We start from the raw sequence: 22,557 nt of genomic DNA on the forward strand, positions 1-22,557 counted from the left end.
GCAGATACATATATATCAAGGAGCTCAACATTAACAAGGTTTATTAATTGCATAAACAACTCATCATCAATATTGTGATAAAAATAAAGCTATCCCTAGCTATCACTAATGAAGTCGCCAAAATCCTTTAATACCCCGCTATATAAGATAGCTATATCTCTTTCATGGCTCTATAAATCAGGTAAATGGGGCCGACGCGGATGCCATGTCGCAAGTCGTTATCAGTCATTCCTCATACCTCCCTGCCTATATAGGGATTTCAATCCGGTCCTGAGGATCCGGTAATCTGGCACTTTTTAGGGGCTACCGGATCCGACCTTTTGGCCTTTCATTTGTCAAAAAATAGACCTGAACACAGCACGTTGTGCGTTTTATCCTTTAGTATACTTAGGAGCAGGTCAGATCAAAATTGTTTCTACTTCATTATTTACTTTTTACGGTTGCTATGTGTTTTAGTAGATACTTTGATAAGATATAAAAAATGATTTAGAAATCAAGTTCTGATTATACATAGACATTTACTGAAGTTTTGATTTACTGCTATGTTTTATTTTGTGACGACATGGCGACTGAGGTTCCTGAGTGACGCCGTGGCTTGCGTGGGCGACGGTCGCGCGATGGTCGCGCGACGGCGATGCGACGCATACGAAATCAAACCTTATCGATATGGAAGTAGACGATGCGATGAGACGCGACGGCGACGGTGGCGCGACCGTCGCCCACGCAAGACACGGCGTTAGCTTGGAAACCTTTACAAACCTTAAGAATATGTCTGGTTCGCGTGATTTTATTATTAAAAAAACCGGCCAAGAGCGTGTCGGGCCACGCTCAGTGTAGGGTTCCGTAGTTTTCCGTATTTTTCTCAAAAACTACTAAACCTATCAAGTTCAAAACAATTTTCCTAGAAAGTCTTCATAAAGTTCTACTTTTGTGATTTTTTTCATATTTTTTAAACATATGGTTCAAAAGTTAGAGGGGGGGGGACGCACTTTTTTTTCCTTTAGGAGTGATTATTTCCGAAAATATTAATATTATCAAAAAACGATCTTAGTAAACCCTTATTCATTTTTAAATACCTATCCAACAATATATCACACGTTGGGGTTGGCATGAAAAAAAATATCAGCCCCCACTTTACATGTAGGGGGGGTACCCTAATAAAACATTTTTTTCCATTTTTTATTTTTGCACTTTGTTGGCGTGATTGATATACATATTGGTACCAAATTTCAGCTTTCTAATGCTAACGGTTACTGAGATTATCCGCGGACGGACGGACGGACGGACGGACGGACAGACAGACATGGCGAAACTATAAGGGTTCCTAGTTGACTACGGAACCCTAAAAAAAGGTCTAAAAAATCTCATATCACGCAAAAACCTAAAATCCGGGATCTGGGCGGATCCGGCCGGGCGGTCGGCAATCCCTACTCCTTACCCAACATGTTATAGGCCAACTCTTCAATCAAAAACGTCTTGTATTTTCTTTTCACGTTTTCCTGTTTGAACACGTCATTAGAACGAATTGCGCGGGGTTAGATGACAGGATGTATGTAAATGTTGTTCAATTAAAGATGCTTAAGCGTATATGGAGGCTGTTAGAGAAATGTTGAGGATTTTTTCCATATTTTGAGTTGAGTATATTTATATTTATGCTTGTGTTACTTAAGGTAGTATGGTGATTTTTTGTGATTAAAATAAAAACTCCATAAATATTCTAATAACTAACTTTAATAATGACTTTATCCAAAACTGAACCACTCAATTTACTAAAGTCACACACAGGTCGAACGCGATAAGCATTAAGCGCGAGAACTTAAAGTGTTATACTCAATTTACTTATAAACATCATCATCCTAATTGCGTTATCCTACTACTGGGGTCCGCTTTGACAAATAATCCCAAGATTTGGCGTAGGCTCTAGTTTTTACGAAAGCGACTGCCATCTGACCTTCCAACCCGAAGGGTAAACTAGACCTTATTGGAATTAGTCCGGTTTCCTCACGATGTTTTCCTTCACCGAAAAGCGACTGGCAGATATCAAATGACATTTCGCACATGAATTCCGAAAAACTCATTGGTGCGAGCCGCGGTTCGAACCCGCGACCTCCGGAACGAAAGTCGCACGTACTTACCGCTATGCTACCAACGCTAGGCTACCAATTTACTTATAAACGTTGTCAAATTTCTTCTTCGGCTGATAACTGATAATTGCCTGTTTTTAAATGTGGAAAATGCACTCATAGAAATTTCGCTGTTCTTAGGTTTTAGGTATACTTAAATTTTAACATTTTGATAATCTATTGTACTAAGATTGTATTTCTGGCAAAATAAGATTCATAGATAAACTACCGTATTCGAAAACGTGAGTAAGATGTCATTGTTATGTAACAGTACTTATCTCATATGTGAGTCATATGTATATATATTTAATTCGTACCAGTGTCAAAATTATTGTTTCTTCAAACATCATCATTTTTGACACCGCTATCTAGATCTAATATTTGATTTATTAAGTTCAAAACGGGCCCAAAGTGTAAACTTTGCAATATCTCAATCTCGACTCAAATTAGGTACCTCGTCACGTAATTCGCTCAGTTAAATGTTGGGTGCCGTATTAATATCCGGTTGGATCTCAATATCCGGCGCCCATCTGTCAAATGTTCGGGCGTTAATTTGACTTGTGTTGCGGCTGCCGATCGGGGCAGGAACTGGAAAACCTTCAGTGCCTTTAATGACATTATGCTCGTACACATTCGAAACCCATGTACCTACAGTCAATTACATAAATAACTCCGTATAGACAGATAAAGTCTAAGAAAAAAACGCACCTCAGTACCATACAGATAAAGGTACGGTGGCCTAGATGGCTAATATTAATATTTGACATTTTAACACATAAACTGAGGTCCAAAGATTTAAGCCTGTGTCAAGAGATGGCAGTCTATGCACTGTGATTACACATTTTATTTCGACATTAATTCTCTATAATACTAGATAGAGAGAATACAGTCAACCAATTGGAACTCTAGGCCACTGTAGAACTATGTCATAGTGACGCTATAAATCAGATTGTAAGAAGTCTCTTACTGCTTGTAATTTTGACATGGTTGTGAGTGGCCTAGGTTCCAATTGGTTGACTGTACTTCTGTTGGAGTTATTATCTGAGCCCCTAATGAAAATCGATATTCTTATGTTTCATTTTAGAAGGAATTTTTGTTTTTATAAACTATATTTCCAAAATTAAAGTCACACACAGGTCGAACGCGATTAATTAACATTATTTTTACCTTTTTTCCCAACGTTTCGGCCAGGTTGCACTGGCCGTGGTCGCGGAAGACTGACGTCCCAGCAAAGTGTCACCGGAGATGTAAACAACACAAAACTACCCGATATTAATTTATATAAATGTTCGGGGTAGACAAATAAATATAATCTACCCGCTTTTAGCTATTGTTTATTTCCCACCGCACGACACACAGCACTCACAACATCCGCGCACTGGTCCGAAGATAGATCTTTTGGTTTGAACATTTGAATCACTGGTCCCCATGTTGGCGATAATCTATACCCGTCTTCCCTGTTAAAGTTTTTAGGATATTTTTTAATTTCGATCGACTACCTCACAATCCGGGGATAATAGTGTCGCTCGGTGGAAAGAACTTTGGGTTTGTGTAGCTCAATCCAGTGATTCGTTTCCGCAGTAAGCAAGTGCTCGGCGATTGCAGATTTGTGTATATGGCGATTTTTAACTGCCGCTATGTGTTCCTTCACCCTCTCTTGAACGCTGCGCTTTGTTTGGCCAATATACGCACTTCCACAACTGCAATCTATCTTGTAGACACCCGGACTTTGGTACGGAATGACATCCTTAGGACTGCGTAAGAGACTCGCTACTTTAGATAACGGTGTGTATACAGTCTTAATGGAGACTTTTCTTAGTACTGATCCAACTTTATCCGTTATCCCTTTCACATACGGCAAAAAGGCTGGTTGCCTGTCAACCTGCGGATGTCTCTCCCCTTCTTAGTCTTGCGCGGGATTGTCTGCAAATACCCATTTTTCCTCAGCACCTTCTGAACATGGGCTAACTCCTCGTCTAAGTGTTCAGAGTCACATAAGTCTCGAGCCCTGTTAACCAAGGATGTGACCACCGATTGCAGATGTCTCGGATGATGATGGGAAGAAGCTTGCAGGTACCTGTCAGTGTGGGTGGGCTTTCTGTATACGGAGTGTGCCAGGGTTCCATCTGGTTTAGCTTTCAACTTTACATCCAGGAAAGGTAGGGATCTGTCGCTCTCCATCTCGAAGGTAAACTTTACCTTTGGATGGATGGAGTTTAAATGGTCAACGAACCGTTCCACTGTATCGGAGCTGCCCCTCAAAATGCAGAACACGTCATCTACGTATCTCTTCCACAGTGTAATCACAGGCGGTCCGGAGCGTAATGCTAACTCTTCAAAATGCTCCATCCATATGTTAGCAATTACTGGGGCTACTGGACTGCCCATTGCTACTCCATCCACCTGCAGATAAAACTGTCCATGGTAGAGGAAATAATTCCCCTCCAGACAATGCTCCAACAGCGTGACGTACCCCTCAGGATGACCGTTCTCCACGAGTTTCGTCTTAACAATGCCCAGACACTCCCTTAATGGAACATTGGTGAATAACGACTCCACGTCGAAACTCACCATAATCTCCTCTGGTTCCAATTTTATGGTCTTCACAATGTCAATAAAATGACGAGAGTCCTTTACAAACGACGTAGTCTTCCCTACTAGCGTTTGCAATACACCCGCAACATGCTTCGCTAAGTGGTATGAAGGAGATCCAATCTGACTAACAATAGGCCTCAAGGGTATGCCAGACTTGTGCACCTTTGGTAGCCCATACAACTTCGGTGGTTGTACCACTTTTGGCATATGAAGATTGGTAAAGTCGTCCCCAGTAAACAACTCCTCGTGTTCTTTGATGAGCTTCCTCAGACGTGTTGTGACCCTGGCAGTAGGATTGTAGTTGACGGGTTTGTACACACTCCTATCAGCAAGAAGAGCCTGAATTTTGCTGTCATAGTCTAACCTATCCATGACTACAGTCGCGTTTTCTTTATCAGCTTTTAAAACGAGTAAATCCTCATTGTCCCGGAGGGCTTTTAAAGCATGACGCTCGGCTGTAGAAATGTTGCTTTTGGGCAGTCTGACCTTGCGAAGTAATACCTGTAACTAAACCTCCGCTCACCTTACTTATCTACTTACTTACTTGACTAACCAACAGTATAGCTAACCCCCCTTTAAATATATCCCGTAAATTTGGCCTTGTGATCGTCTAGCGTGAATAAGTAGAACCCTTCGATGTGAACCGCGATAACCTAGATCCTTTAATGAGTATCAGCTGTATTTTTGACTAATTTTTAAATTATTATTTATTTATATTTTGAAGAAGAATAAAGGTTATTGTAGCATAATAATATAGTGTTATAGAAGAGTATTTTATCAGATTTAGGCCTAGAAAGTTATGAGTGAGAAAATTAATGACGTAATGAAGAAATTTTTAGAATAGAAGTCAGTGAGTGAAACATACATGAAATAAATATTAAAAAATATTTTAGTAATCATCCGCTACGCCTTATTAGTGGTCCCGGCTTGGGCAAGGGCTTGCGATACGGTATGGGACCCCTGACCTGATCAAACCACTTTATCAGGATCCTAAGCAAGTAAGCCTGAAGGGCTATCTATCTACAAACTAACCCCTTTTTTTATTTTGTTTCTTTTTCCCTAGCTAAACCCCCCTTTTCCCCAATACTGCTAATAGACCATAACTTCTCGATCTTTCTAATGTTTTATCGAGACACCGAGCAGTTGCTAACTTTTATAAGAACTAAGTCTACTAACTTTTCTAAGCTTTTGACTTTCCATCAGTGGACGGCGCTCGCATGCCACTGGGCCCTATAACAAACCTATGCTTTTTATTCCAAAGAATAGTTTGTTTCCCTAACCATCTTGATAGAATTTACCTTTAAAACCAGTTAGCAACACTAAGTGTCCCGCAGCCACACCGAAAGATCAGAAATTGCTACCACAATTATTAATTTCACTCAGATAAATTAAGTAATAAGAGATTTTATAAATTACCAGTTCTACCACTTATTTTAAGATAGTAAACACCACATTTAAAGTCCATTTAAACCATATAAATAGTAGTAGTTAAATTATTTCTCCACAATACACGTTGACCAATTATAATTTAAGACCAATCATAAGAGAACTCTACTTTCATAGAAATAGTGTGTGACTCTACCCTACTCCTATCGTTTTCCCTACTCTAACATATCTGAAACACAGACCGTCACTTACCATAGATCTTGTGTTCAAAATATGCACAAGTGTATCCCTACCATAAGCTGTACAGTTCAGCCAGCGAAGCTGAGATAGGCAACCTATAGGCTTGTGTTCTTATCCCCCCCTCTGCTCTTGCCCGCGGGCTAGGGTAGCAGAGAGTAGATCGCCCTATCCGTGTATATATCCAGTATTCTAGGACACACCAGTACCAGCCACATGAGAGACCCAGCTGCGATCAACTTTACTTAGATGTGGATCGATCACAACCGAAATCCCCAGCGACCAACGCCAGCATGGACCAGAGCACCGAGTAAATAAATATAAATATATATAGGACCCCAGCCTCAAATACTGCCGACTTCAGTGAGCAAGGATTACTCCTAATGTCTTTCGTCAATCGTGAAAGTCCTCACTTCCATCTAACAGTTGGACTCTTTGAGACCGGTGAGAAAGCACGCTTTTGTAAGTATAAAAAAGCGTCCAAGCCTCCACTTGGAACAAAAAGACCCCTAAACGCCTTATGTTTAACACCGCGAGGTATAAAGCGCTTAGCCGGACAACAGTCTGTCACAAACAATGATCTGGCTTATAACTTTCACAAAATAACCCCATAGAAAATTACTAAGTTCAATTTTACTGACCAACTAAACAAACGAATGAAGTTTCCTTTACGTGCTATAATCTAAGCTTAGTTTTGCAAGAATTATTCCCTACAAAACCAAACACAGACTTATCTCCAAGCACCAGCCATACATCGACCCAGTCTTTGTATTGCTTAACGGCACTCATGAAACAAAGCACAGAAAACTTCACTATACACATCAATTTAAATGTAACACTACACTATAAATAGAACACTAAAATAACCCCACAACTGACAGTAAAGCAATTCCACCATAGGTCTAAGTTCAACTGTACGACGATATTGTCCCCGCACAACCAAACAGAGACACAATTTCAAAGTTTACAATCACTTAGAATAATTTCCAAGTAAAAACAAACAGAGAAATAATAGCAGAACAACTTCACTCACCAGTATAACACACGAAAGCCAGAGACACTGTTAGTCTTGTAGATATTTTAAGAATGACGCGCGTCGGCTCGCTCCGACCCTTTTATAGATTCTATCTCCGACTTCCGACTTCCGACATCCGACTTCCGACTTCTGACATTCGACTTCCGACTTCTGACATCCGACTTCCGACTTCTGACATTCGACTTCCGACTTCTGACATCCGACTTCCGACTTCTGACATCGGACTTCCGACAAGATGGCTACTCAATCGTGTGCTTTGTTTACTAAGTCTTATGCCCTATGCATTAGAGTTCACGATTAACACACGGATGTTTGCTTATCAACACGTGCCGAGTACACGTGTTTTAGAGAGAGACAGAGCTATTGATATTGATACCTATGTAATCCAATAGTGGAGCGATTCGCAAATATTTTTACGTAAATATTATTTTGTGGAACATTCTTATTTATTTTGTAAGTAATTTCGCAATGAAATATTTTATCTGTTACTAAATGTTACATTGAATGATATACTCAGGAAGCATAATAACCAATATTAGTCATTATTATTTCTTTGACTTGTAAATGAAATCCAGACATAATATCGGAACGTTACTCAGCTGACAACTGTCAGTGTCAGTATTCCGTCCATGTGAATGTAGTTTGTTGATAAATACGTTTTTCCAACCTGTTTTGCACCAAATAATAGTGAATTTTATGAGTGAAGACGTGACTAAACATGTGATAAACCATCAAAGATATTATTTGTTAAAATATTCAATGAAATCCCGAAGTAAATATGCACCAAAAAGTTGGTCAAGGAAAAGTTGATTCGCCGTAAGTTTTATATGTAATAACGAGTCCATTTCCTCATCATAGACGCTTGTTCTGTTACAACTCGCCCCCGATTGGATTTCTTTTATAAAATACAAAGTGGTTTGTAAAAAAATCCAATCTCACTTAGCAAAAGAAGCAATAAAATTGAATAAAAGAAGAATATCTCTAGATCAGTCGGAAATATCCCCCCATTTCTAATCGTGTGGTGTGTATTCCAATACTATGCAACTGCTAGCGACTCAGTTTTGAAATTAGCTCATCAGAATCTCGACAATGAACCATGATAACCCCTTTCTCAGAGTCCACGCATCGCCAGGGATACCAGGTTGTGAATCTGATAGGTCCTACTAACCCGTTCTTGCTAGCTCGTTCCCCGGTCGCGGCGAATATTCATTCCATCCACACTGTTGGACCGGAATAATTATCGTAATAATTTCAACGAGTTCACAATAACTTCCCACGCAATTACGAAGAAACCTTTAGAGCTCTCATTATAAGTCCAGAGCCTTCAATCTCCATTGTCGAAACTCAAACCAATTCCTCTACCTAATCACTCCCAGCCACATGCTTTGGCGCATGTCTCATACTTGAATAAAATATACAGACTTAAAGTTTATTTGAGTGTGTTTTTTTTTTTTATAAAACAAACCTTAAATGACATAAGCATGTACCTCAACTTGGTACCACATCCTTGATCAAATGAAGAAATGATTTGATGATACTAAACTTCACATATTTGAACAAATAACAAGGACACAAATATCGAAAAGAGCCTCGTTCTCACTAGACGATATCGGCCCTTAAATATGTCGATTGTCAAATACATCCCATTCAAGATGAGGTGTGTGGATTCAGTGTGGGTCTTATTACCTTGTAGAGTGAGTAGCCACGAAAAACTACCCTTGAAATGGGTCGAATCCAAATGGATTTTAACCTAACCGATAAGCTTTTTATGGCTAATGTGTTTCCCTCAGCCCCCCCGCTGTTTATTCCCCGCAAATTCCGACCAAACTAGTTTTGACCACTTTCCAGCGCTGTCTGTCTATATCAATCCACTCATTCTATAAAAAAATACATTCAAGACACACATCATTCAGTCATTCATCCCATTCAAAACATCCTTACATCTATAAACATTCATCATCTCTAAATTATTCACACACACACACACAATGTAACCATTCTTACTTCCTCATTCGCTCTTTCACTCGATCTCAACAGAAAGCCAACTCTTTTAAAAGTAATCAAAATAACGAATAAAAATGGAAATAAAATTACACAACAACTTCAAAAGTTTACGTATCCCATTTTACTCCACTCTACCCTGACTCGAAGGCAAAAAAAAAAAAATTTCTATTTATCTATGATAGGTTTCATTTTATACGTCTATATTTCATTTTTACAAAATATTTATTAACCGCAAACAATTTGACAATGTGTGAAAATTGTTTGATGCACATACTAAAAATAAAATGTTCATACGAACAAAATGTTACATTTTATGTTCACATTTTAACTAGAGTCAATTACTGTAAGGACACTACCCTACTTTCACTTTCCTTGTCTTTGTTTTTTTTTTTTCTACAGTTCATAGCGCAAGATTGATAGCATAAAATGCAAAAATTTAATAAAAGTAAGTACAGTCAGCTAAAAAATTAGTGGCCCTCTCTACTCCGATCTTTGTAGGATAAAATACTGACCAAGTTATGCTTAGGAACGAGGATCTGCTGTGTCTGTGATCTGAGTGATTACCGATATCGTACAGTATACCACCCTATATAATGTAATAAATGATAACGCATAAATAATAAATATCACTGCTAACTGTAATAACTAAAATGAAAAATAGTTTTTCCACCGCTCTGAATTTTCTAATGTCTACCCCAGGTAGACTAGATACTATATGTCCAATTATGATTATATTAAAAGAATCCAACCATACAATGAATGTTCAATACATTCTCTATACAAAAAAAAGATTTAAAAAAAAATTGTTGTCCACATAATGAACCGACTTCTTTATCTAGATAATAAAAAAGATCCGTATTATAGATTTACATCCACCATACACCACTTTATAATCCTAGGAATGAAACTACTAAATGACAGTGAAACTTTACGATGGGCTAGCCAATAAGGCCCTTTATCACACAGATCACTATAGAAATAAAATTAATTTTAGTCAAAATTTTGACTTCTACCACCCCTATAATAATAACACTGCATCTCAATAAAATTTTGAAAAACTCATGACGCATTTAAAATAATGATAATGATGATGATGATAAGAAAGAAAAATAATAATGTTCCACATAAGTATGTCGCAATAAATAAACATTCTTTACTAAGAAGTCATTAACTTGTAACCAATATACTCATAGAATTTACATTACACATCATGTAATGTTCATAATAAACGCATAATACAATTTTGCAAAAAAAAAAGTAATTGCAGTTTTGAAGTGGTTTTCATGTTTTTAATTTTTTCCCGCAAAATATGATGTATCCTTAATTTTGATATGGTTTTGATATTTTTTTGTAAAATATAATGTAACATCAAATTTGATGTGATTTTGATAAAATATATTCCCTTTTTTTTTTTCAAACTATCTGCAAAATTTTATTTTGGTTTTAATTGCCTTATGATAAAATACAAAATGATGTCATAAGTAGGTTCAAAATACTTTTATTTGATTGAATAATAATGTAACAAAATAATAAATTTCTTGAAACGAGCTTAAAACTTGTATTGTCCTATTCTATGTCTTCAATATTGTATAACATGCCCCGAAAGTTTTGTAACCTCAGACAAATTATTCCTTCTTCATGGCATTTGCAGTTGCAGCAAACTTAGCAAATTGTTAACAAACACGACAATGGGTTGAGGAACTTGGTCAAAGGTGTCTCTCTTCCTTTTTTCTCCTTCATACTTGGCTAGTTCTATGATGAGTTCTTGAGTAGCTAATGATGATGATTAGATCCTGCTGGCCTCCTGGTAATATTTCAAAATTTTCCAAACTATTCTCTTCTCAGTCGGTGTAATAGCCTAGGACACCATGAAATCTCTTCCGAAGACACGCTGCAGACTTGATCACAATCAGCATAACCGCAAGATCCAGTTACTTATTCTTGAACACAGCAAGTAACTTGAAACCAATGAATATTTCTTCAACTCTAAAGTTGGCTAGTCCTTATTTGTACAATCATTGGTCAAAAAATAAAATATTGCATAAATCGAATATCATAAACACTTGTTATTTCACTAGCGTTACTAAGCATGCACTTAAACACACACTGAAGTTTTCACCGCATGTTTCCACCGTCTTCGCTGATCCACTATGTTCAATGACAGAACACTGCTGTGGTAAGAATCTATCTTAGGTTAAAACTAAAGTTAAGTTAAAGACTTCCAATAAACAGAGGGAAAGATAAAATAAAAATCACAAGCGTTAAAATATTTTCCAAAAAAATATGCCAACTAAGGTTGCAGGACCATCTAGGTACTTTAACCATATGAGACATACGTCTCATTTACGTTCACCTACAATTATTTATTTTTTTTTCATTTTCCTCAAATATGATGTCTGATCGCTAAGTGACTTTAATTTTTCTAACTCAAAAATTACTGCAGACTATAAAACTCCGTCTTGTTTGCTTGATAAAACAAAAATACTCATAGGGTAAATTAACTGGGGTTTTGAACACTTACATATATGTTTTTTTCTTGATCCTCATTTTCTGTTCCATTCTTCTGCGTAGTGTGGCATAATATGGCACCAATAACAACATAATCATATTGAAAATCTTCAGTAACACGTTGGTCCTATGAGCAGGTGTGAGACCAGGCTCAAAAACTCTTGCCTCTCCGTTCATTTACATCAAACAAGTCGGATACGTCAACTCGAACGTCGCACGAAATATCTCAATGTTCACTTCATGTTTTTCGCGTCCAATCTGTTGTTAACTCTATCTCCATGTACTCAAATCTTGCACTGTCGCACTAACACCTTTTTCAACTGACTAATTATGGCCTAAACTAATTGAAATTCACTATGTTTTCATTAGCAGAGCTCTTCGTTTCAAACCGTAGTTAACCCTCAAATTTCTCTTCGTGTGATAATAAGACATCACTAAAAATCACACGTGCTCCTACACTATCAATTACACTAATTATTTGAAGCTACACAACACTGTAATTTCTGTGAAATCGTTTATCTATAAAAATTTAATTACTTCGCGCTCAGATATTTTCGTAAAGAACTGTCATTGTCATACTTAGACGTTTTTTTTTTTTTTTTTTACAATTTTCCTCATGGGCGTATTTTCATTGTAAACACACTAATGTGTTTTTAGTAGTCACAAACATTAAATCAACAAAACAATTATTTGATATCATAAATTTAGCCTATCATAATGTTCAAATATTTGACTAGTTATTAGAAATATATAATTGATTTTTTTTTTTTCATAATTTAATGAAATCGAACGAAAACTATCGTGTAAATTTGTCAATGCGTAGGAAATCGCGTGTGCGCATCGGTTTACAAAAGTGTGACCACATTAAAAATATATTGTGAGATTCTTTAAGGATCTAACAGACGGTCGGACCGCACTTGTAAGGGGACATGTGTTAGGCCCTATTTACAAAATACCGTTCAAAATCTACACAACTTGAATAGTTTGATGTGATTTAAGCAATAGAAAATTAAATTAACAAAGTCTTTTGTATTTAAATACATCTATTGTATTAATTTTACTATAATGAAGTAGAGAAAAGTGAAGTAAAGTTTTGTAAATGACAACACCGGACAATAAATTACTGAATATCTTTTGTCGAAAATTGTATGACCGATCAAGCGTACCAACTTAAAAACAATGATAGTTTGTGTAATGTCACCGATAGAACACCTTTTGGCGAAGATATATGTTATCTGTGGTTAAATTATTTTCTCTAATCTATGTCATGCTTACCGCTAATCCGCTTGTTCGCGAAAAAATGGCAGATCCGTTTTTGTTTTCTTTAGCTCATTATTAATTACGTGATCTACAACTAGAATTATTTAAATATTCGCTTTATTTTAATCTGCTTAAACAATACGACAGGCAATTCTGCGCCGACGCCGGTCATGAACCGTCCATATTCGCCATTTTGTCATTTAGCAAACTAAGAAAATGCAAACAAAACATTATTTGCCCTAAACACGCGTTACTTCTAAATAATTTTGTCGACAAAGTGAGCCTGTTTTATCAAATTGAACTCTGAACTGCAATTGCAATGTAATTTTTCGTTAGCGAAAGTGAGGTTACGAAATTGACATGACATTATTGTTGGAAAAAAAAAACGTGAATGCAATGGACATGTGTTTTGTTGTGTTTCTCATCAAGATAATAGAAGAATTTAGTGCTCATACTCATGATCTAATGAGCAAACAGCCCATGCAAAGGATGTCTTATCGGGCTATGCCTCAATTGATAAAGTGAACTAATTGCCTACTTCAAAAACAGTTTTGCATGAAAGGTAAGCTTTTGTTTTATTATTTGATGTGTTTTCAAACTAGTCGTCGTTTTCGAAACCCAGCAGAACATACTTGCGAACTACAACGACTAGACCGAATATATATGATGAAATGTTGCTTATTTCATTGTTCTGTCGTCAGATAAATTAATGATTAGTAAATTTCCCACGTTACTTTCTGACTTTCACATTCCCTAAGAGGATCTTAAATATTCTAAATGTACGTGAAATAGTCCTAACTATCAAAATATATTTGCTACTTTCAATGAGGTTTATATGGTTGTTTGATTTTTCAGTCAACATCTAATTGGAATTTACAATGCCCGATATTTCTACACATCTGCCACAAATTTTATGGAAAACAATATTTATAGAAACTGAACATACCTTGGTTAAACGGTAAGCATTAAAATTATATCTTTGACTAATTTATTTGATCTAGGCTACCTAACTGTACTTGGAACTTGTAATGTTGTTTCCGTTCCAACCAATAAAATTTCTCAAGCTTATGGATTATGGAAAGCAATATTTGTAGGACCTCAAATGAATGTTATGGCATTTAATAATAGGCATTGAAACTTGTCCAAACTTTAATTTTGTATTTTTGTATACTTAAATAAAATTATGTAGATTAAAAATCCAGACTTAGCATAAATTTTGTTTGTGTTACAATGAGTTTAAATAGTGTATGTATCAATTTTCAGTATATGAAATGGATTATCATCACTGAAGAACATCAACCAGCTGTCGGCAATGTGCAGGTGGACTGAGGAATTTTCCGGTGTGTCCTTTTATGGACTGTACTCCGTCTTAGCACTATCCTCAAGTAAGTACAAAAAATCATTGCCACTAAACAGCTACTTTTTAACTTAATTAACTCTACTTAGTGAGTAAAACGACTCGGCAGGAAATTTTACATAGAAACATGGATATGGTTGTTCTTCTTCTTTTTTTTTTTCTTAATCATGAATGGCCTAGATAAATATAAACAATCTTAATGATACGTATTTATAAATAAGATTCCTTAAACATACATACACCCTTTTTTTTTTTAACTAATTTTTTTTCATATATACAATTTCAGGTTTTACCCGAGAGGCCATGCTTCAGGTTGGACCGTCTTCCATATATCTACTGACTTCATATAAATGAAAGGTACTTATGTTTTATTATAATAACACGTTCTAATTATTAAATTTAAAAGTGAACAGCTCATGGCATCAATATTTTATCTAGAAAATTGAAATGAAGCGTAGAGCAAAACGGCGAGGCATGAGCGACCGGATAAAAATCAAACTTAACTGACTCATCATCATTTTATTGGCTAAGCAAACTTATTACTAACTCATTTATGTCCTAACTCGTGTAGATATGCACTGCAAGGCAGGGGTTCTCAAACTTTTTTATTTTTAATTTCCTTTTTGTAAATTTTGCTGTATGCATTGTTTTTTCTGACACAATATTTCTCACGGGCGTGTCTTAGTTCCAAAATTAAGCGACGCGCCCCCGTGAGTAGATAAGTGAAATAATATTGTTCCTATTTGGCAGAACCCCACTCTAAAACTAAACCCTTTTCTTACGCTATCCACATGAACATTTCTAATGTCTGACTATTTCCTTTCAGTCTCGCTGATCTGCACTACCAGCTCGTTCAACGTTACTGAACAACAAAGTAATCCGACAATCAGACTGGACCCGGTCATGTTAGGTAAGTTTACATACTTAATGCGTACCACATACTACATACTTTTTCTGAACCTCAGTAAAATATGGTTTTATAATGATAATAGTGCTTATTATCTATGCCTGCTTAACAGGAATATTACAAATTTCAATCAATTTTCCTGAAATTCATTAAGCAATTGTGACAATGATCAAGCAGTGGTGGAGTTAGGGTATGGCGAGGTACGACCTCCCAGATGCTGGTAACTCTAATATTTCGTAGGATATGTTTGACATGGTTGTAATGAAGTACAGTATGTTGGCATACTTCTGACTTGTGAAATATTGTATAAAAGCTGTGTACACAATCTACCGAACATAATAATTGTATGGTTTTACACTTACTATTTTAGACTAGCCTACAGCTTATCATGTGAGGTAACGAACTCATGTCATATGGAGCTATTAAAAATCTTATTTATACATACATACCTATTTGTATTACTACAGTAAAAATATATACGTATAGAAAGTTGAAATTCGTACAGTGGATTTAATTTATTGAAATAATTGGCAGATATAGGCTATGGTGACCTCTCACCATCAAGAGGGACGTATGCTTGTTTACTACGGATGTAATATGAAAATATATGATGACTTATAAGCTAATGAACTAAAATTAGTCCTAATATGATTTATACCTATATCTTAACAGACAGAAACCTGTTCTTCTCACGGCTGCACTACAGTGACAATATTTGGTACAAACCGTACAAACAATATGCCAAATTATTGTATGATATATGAAATCCTGTGAGCCAATTTGTAGATTATAGAGTTACAACTGAAATGCAAATAAACCATCCATCGAAGGATGTACTTGTCATAGTATAACATGCGTGTAGCTATTCAGTATTCATAGAAAAATGGCGGGACGCCCCATATAATATTGTACTTCAGCGCGACAACGAATAATCGCGCCCCCATAGCCATTAGACTAAAGCCTATCTTCTTGTATTACTAGGTCTTAAATCTAGGGCTTAGGTATCCTAGATTATTTTAGGAAAATCATCTTACATCTAGACTATGATAGCGACCTACTTACTGTCCTAACTAGTAGTTATCCTGCCTATAAATGAAATTCTGTATAACAGACGCCTGCCAGGAACATACATATAAGAGTGTTCATGGACTATATAGGACAGTGTCGAAGCTATCCGATCTCCGGTGTGAAGTGCAAACGTGATGTGAGCTTTCAAAATAACCCTGAAGATGGCAGAGCCTGCTATGAAAATGTACTAGACATATAGAGAACTATTTGTTTTAACATGAAATTCTATTACTATTGTACATTGTTCACACACTTATGTTTCCAATTTCGGTCACTAGATGGCAAACTCTTCTAAAGTACTTGTTAAAATGTTAAACCCTAATATTAATTTAATAATAAGATTGCTCGCTAGATGTCGCTGTCACTTCGGCAATCTGGCCAACGATACTCCATCGCAAACCACATGTAATTGTACATTTTTATTATCGTCTACTGTTTTTGCCAAATAAATGCGTTGAAAAACCACATTTAACGTTTTTAAATGTGAACAACACCCGGAGAGCGAACAGCACCACAGTTATAAAAACATACATTAAGACACAGAATAAATAATAGTACTATGCATAGACGCAAAGGAACGTCAAGATGCACCAATGCCAATAATTGCTACGTAGCAATGCAAATCAAATGGCCTAATCGGGACGATGTTTAGTTCAACCACTACGATTATGAGCTAATTTCCTAGGAATCGATTTTGTCTTAGTTTACTACGCTACTTTAATTTTATTATTTTATTTTTTCAGAATCCAGAGGTAGGAAATGAACATACAATCGACTCCGCATCGATGCATGACCTCTCCCGGAACGCGTCAAGAATTAACAATGGAAGAAAATACTACAGACGTGTTTATTAACAATAAAGTTATTTTTGTTTTTATGAAATAGCGATTGAATAAAAATATTAGGTATATGAGTTTTATTTAGAGATGAAATAAGTCAGAAATACAGCACACCCACTCGTTTTCACAACAACAAATGTAGCCTGGCAAGGCTATAAAATAAGGTTATTAAAATTCTGGTTGCTCGGCAAGTCGGCACCAAAAGTAACCTTGCAACGGCTACTTCCTATTATTTATTTGTAAACCTTGGTATCCAAGATGTGTTCTACAGAGCACATCTTAGATCCCTTGGTCACGTCACCAAATGTAACTAAACCTCCGCTCACCTTACTTATCTACTTACTTACTTGACTAACCAACAGTATAGCTAACCCCCCTTTAAATATATCCCGTAAATTTGGCCTTGTGATCGTCTAGCGTGAATAAGTAGAACCCTTCGATGTGAACCGCGATAACCTAGATCCTTTAATGAGTATCAGCTGTATTTTTGACTAATTTTTAAATTATTATTTATTTATATTTTGAAGAAGAATAAAGGTTATTGTAGCATAATAATATAGTGTTATAGAAGAGTATTTTATCAGATTTAGGCCTAGAAAGTTATGAGTGAGAAAATTAATGACGTAATGAAGAAATTTTTAGAATAGAAGTCAGTGAGTGAAACATACATGAAATAAATATTAAAAAATATTTTAGTAATCATCCGCTACGCCTTATTAGTGGTCCCGGCTTGGGCAAGGGCTTGCGATACGGTATGGGACCCCTGACCTGATCAAACCACTTTATCAGGATCCTAAGCAAGTAAGCCTGAAGGGCTATCTATCTACAAACTAACCCCTTTTTTATTTTGTTTCTTTTTCCCTAGCTAAACCCCCCTTTTCCCCAATACTGCTAATAGACCATAACTTCTCGATCTTTCTAATGTTTTATCGAGACACCGAGCAGTTGCTAACTTTTATAAGAACTAAGTCTACTAACTTTTCTAAGCTTTTGACTTTCCATCAGTGGACGGCGCTCGCATGCCACTGGGCCCTATAACAAACCTATGCTTTTTATTCCAAAGAATAGTTTGTTTCCCTAACCATCTTGATAGAATTTACCTTTAAAACCAGTTAGCAACACTAAGTGTCCCGCAGCCACACCGAAAGATCAGAAATTGCTACCACAATTATTAATTTCACTCAGATAAATTAAGTAATAAGAGATTTTATAAATTACCAGTTCTACCACTTATTTTAAGATAGTAAACACCACATTTAAAGTCCATTTAAACCATATAAATAGTAGTAGTTAAATTATTTCTCCACAATACACGTTGACCAATTATAATTTAAGACCAATCATAAAGAACTCTACTTTCATAGAAATAGTGTGTGACTCTACCCTACTCCTATCGTTTTCCCTACTCTAACATATCTGAAACACAGACCGTCACTTACCATAGATCTTGTGTTCAAAATATGCACAAGTGTATCCCTACCATAAGCTGTACAGTTCAGCCAGCGAAGCTGAGATAGGCAACCTATAGGCTTGTGTTCTTATCCCCCCCTCTGCTCTTGCCCGCGGGCTAGGGTAGCAGAGAGTAGATCGCCCTATCCGTGTATATATCCAGTATTCTAGGACACACCAGTACCAGCCACATGAGAGACCCAGCTGCGATCAACTTTACTTAGATGTGGATCGATCACAACCGAAATCCCCAGCGACCAACGCCAGCATGGACCAGAGCACCGAGTAAATAAATATAAATATATATAGGACCCCAGCCTCAAATACTGCCGACTTCAGTGAGCAAGGATTACTCCTAATGTCTTTCGTCAATCGTGAAAGTCCTCACTTCCATCTAACAGTTGGACTCTTTGAGACCGGTGAGAAAGCACGCTTTTGTAAGTATAAAAAAGCGTCCAAGCCTCCACTTGGAACAAAAAGACCCCTAAACGCCTTATGTTTAACACCGCGAGGTATAAAGCGCTTAGCCGGACAACAGTCTGTCACAAACAATGATCTGGCTTATAACTTTCACAAAATAACCCCATAGAAAATTACTAAGTTCAATTTTACTGACCAACTAAACAAACGAATGAAGTTTCCTTTACGTGCTATAATCTAAGCTTAGTTTTGCAAGAATTATTCCCTACAAAACCAAACACAGACTTATCTCCAAGCACCAGCCATACATCGACCCAGTCTTTGTATTGCTTAACGGCACTCATGAAACAAAGCACAGAAAACTTCACTATACACATCAATTTAAATGTAACACTACACTATAAATAGAACACTAAAATAACCCCACAACTGACAGTAAAGCAATTCCACCATAGGTCTAAGTTCAACTGTACGACGATATTGTCCCCGCACAACCAAACAGAGACACAATTTCAAAGTTTACAATCACTTAGAATAATTTCCAAGTAAAAACAAACAGAGAAATAATAGCAGAACAACTTCACTCACCAGTATAACACACGAAAGCCAGAGACACTGTTAGTCTTGTAGATATTTTAAGAATGACGCGCGTCGGCTCGCTCCGACCCTTTTATAGATTCTATCTCCGACTTCCGACTTCCGACATCCGACTTCCGACTTCTGACATTCGACTTCCGACTTCTGACATCCGACTTCCGACTTCTGACATTCGACTTCCGACTTCTGACATCCGACTTCCGACTTCTGACATCGGACTTCCGACAAGATGGCTACTCAATCGTGTGCTTTGTTTACTAAGTCTTATGCCCTATGCATTAGAGTTCACGATTAACACACGGATGTTTGCTTATCAACACGTGCCGAGTACACGTGTTTTAGAGAGAGACAGAGCTATTGATATTGATACCTATGTAATCCAATAGTGGAGCGATTCGCAAATATTTTTACGTAAATATTATTTTGTGGAACATTCTTATTTATTTTGTAAGTAATTTCGCAATGAAATATTTTATCTGTTACTAAATGTTACATTGAATGATATACTCAGGAAGCATAATAACCAATATTAGTCATTATTATTTCTTTGACTTGTAAATGAAATCCAGACATAATATCGGAACGTTACTCAGCTGACAACTGTCAGTGTCAGTATTCCGTCCATGTGAATGTAGTTTGTTGATAAATACGTTTTTCCAACCTGTTTTGCACCAAATAATAGTGAATTTTATGAGTGAAGACGTGACTAAACATGTGATAAACCATCAAAGATATTATTTGTTAAAATATTCAATGAAATCCCGAAGTAAATATGCACCAAAAAGTTGGTCAAGGAAAAGTTGATTCGCCGTAAGTTTTATATGTAATAACGAGTCCATTTCCTCATCATAGACGCTTGTTCTGTTACATACCGAAACATCTTGGCGTACAGTTTCCGCATCATTTGCCGGCACTTTGTTACGGATTAATGCCTCCTCTACGCTACATATGATGTTTTCGTAAGGAACTCGTTTTGGGGTAAGCGCAAAATTCATGCCCTTTGACAATATACCTATTGTAGGCTGATCCAGAGCTTCCTTTGACAGATTAATTACAGTTTCGCTTTTCTCCACTGACGACTCATCCCGCTTGTCATCGCGTTCCCGTTTCTGTCTCGAGATCAATCTGTCAAATTTTCGCTCTTGTGTTTCCCCACACAACTTATATTTCTTTGCTGCCTGCAAATACGTTACCCGGTCGCATAACTGAAAATCCTCTGGTGTTTGGTAACTACTGCACTCCAGATGTAAATTATACAACTCACTTTGAACACAAAACAATTCTTGTCGGTGATTTTGTATCAATCTCCTTAGTAGTTTGACACTTGCGTTTCTGAGAATGTCTCCGGAACGTGCGATATCTCGACGAGGCGCTAATCGCACACACGCCGGTATTATGTTCCAATCGCGGCACTTCACTAGAAAGTCCAACGATGTTTCCAAGAAAGCACGTCTTTTTCGAAGTTTCTCAAGGCGTTTTAATTGAATTGCACTTTCCTGCCCGTAACATATGGATGGAGCATTTTGAAGAGTTAGCATTACGCTCCGGACCGCCTGTGATTACACTGTGGAAGAGATACGTAGATGACGTGTTCTGCATTTTGAGGGGCAGCTCCGATACAGTGGAACGGTTCGTTGACCATTTAAACTCCATCCATCCAAAGGTAAAGTTTACCTTCGAGATGGAGAGCGACAGATCCCTACCTTTCCTGGATGTAAAGTTGAAAGCTAAACCAGATGGAACCCTGGCACACTCCGTATACAGAAAGCCCACCCACACTGACAGGTACCTGCAAGCTTCTTCCCATCATCATCCGAGACATCTGCAATCGGTGGTCACATCCTTGGTTAACAGGGCTCGAGACTTATGTGACTCTGAACACTTAGACGAGGAGTTAGCCCATGTTCAGAAGGTGCTGAGGAAAAATGGGTATTTGCAGACAATCCCGCGCAAGACTAAGAAGGGGAGAGACATCCGCAGGTTGACAGGCAACCAGCCTTTTTGCCGTATGTGAAAGGGATAACGGATAAAGTTGGATCAGTACTAAGAAAAGTCTCCATTAAGACTGTATACACACCGTTATCTAAAGTAGCGAGTCTCTTACGCAGTCCTAAGGATGTCATTCCGTACCAAAGTCCGGGTGTCTACAAGATAGATTGCAGTTGTGGAAGTGCGTATATTGGCCAAACAAAGCGCAGCGTTCAAGAGAGGGTGAAGGAACACATAGCGGCAGTTAAAAATCGCCATATACACAAATCTGCAATCGCCGAGCACTTGCTTACTGCGGAAACGAATCACTGGATTGAGCTACACAAACCCAAAGTTCTTTCCACCGAGCGACACTATTATCCCCGGATTGTGAGGGAGGCGATCGAAATTAAAAAATATCCTAAAAACTTGAACAGGGAAGACGGGTATAGATTATCGCCAACATGGGGACCAGTGATTCAAATGTTCAAACCAAAAGATCTATCTTCGGACCAGTGCGCGGATGTTGTGAGTGCTGTGTGTCGTGCGGTGGGAAATAAACAATAACTAAAAGCGGGTATAGATTATATTTATTTGTCTACCCCGAACATTTATATAAATTAATATCGGGTAGTTTTGTATTGTTTACATCTCCGGTGACACTTTGCTGGGACGTCAGTCTTCCGCGACCACGGCCAGTGCAACCTTATATTTCCAAAGTTTAGCACGCTGTTCAAGATCCTGCCAGAGATAACACATGATCCCATATAAAATAAAGAAAGATGATTTCTATAGTATGCTTA

General features: G+C 37.2%; 1 protein-coding gene and 2 long non-coding RNA genes across 3 annotated transcripts; 2 read left to right on the top strand and 1 right to left on the bottom strand.

Moving 5' to 3' along the window:
* Nucleotides 1-3,971: 3,971 nt before the first annotated feature.
* LOC125230374 lies at nucleotides 3,972-5,090 on the bottom strand. Its single transcript, XM_048135512.1, has one exon. The coding sequence runs from the start codon at nucleotides 5,088-5,090 to the stop codon at nucleotides 3,972-3,974; it is 1,119 nt and encodes a 372-aa protein (XP_047991469.1).
* An 8,572-nt stretch (nucleotides 5,091-13,662) lies between these two features.
* On the top strand, nucleotides 13,663-14,500 carry LOC125230600. The gene is made up of 3 exons (XR_007177537.1): nucleotides 13,663-13,711; nucleotides 14,005-14,107; nucleotides 14,413-14,500. It is a non-coding gene; the product is annotated as an uncharacterized LOC125230600 (long non-coding RNA).
* A 320-nt stretch (nucleotides 14,501-14,820) lies between these two features.
* Nucleotides 14,821-17,363, top strand: LOC125230599. The gene is made up of 3 exons (XR_007177536.1): nucleotides 14,821-14,863; nucleotides 15,333-15,416; nucleotides 17,225-17,363. It is a non-coding gene; the product is annotated as an uncharacterized LOC125230599 (long non-coding RNA).
* Nucleotides 17,364-22,557: the final 5,194 nt, after the last annotated feature.

Source organism: Leguminivora glycinivorella, chromosome 10 (assembly GCF_023078275.1).
Source record: "Leguminivora glycinivorella isolate SPB_JAAS2020 chromosome 10, LegGlyc_1.1, whole genome shotgun sequence".
Taxonomy (NCBI): Eukaryota; Metazoa; Arthropoda; class Insecta; order Lepidoptera; family Tortricidae; genus Leguminivora; species Leguminivora glycinivorella.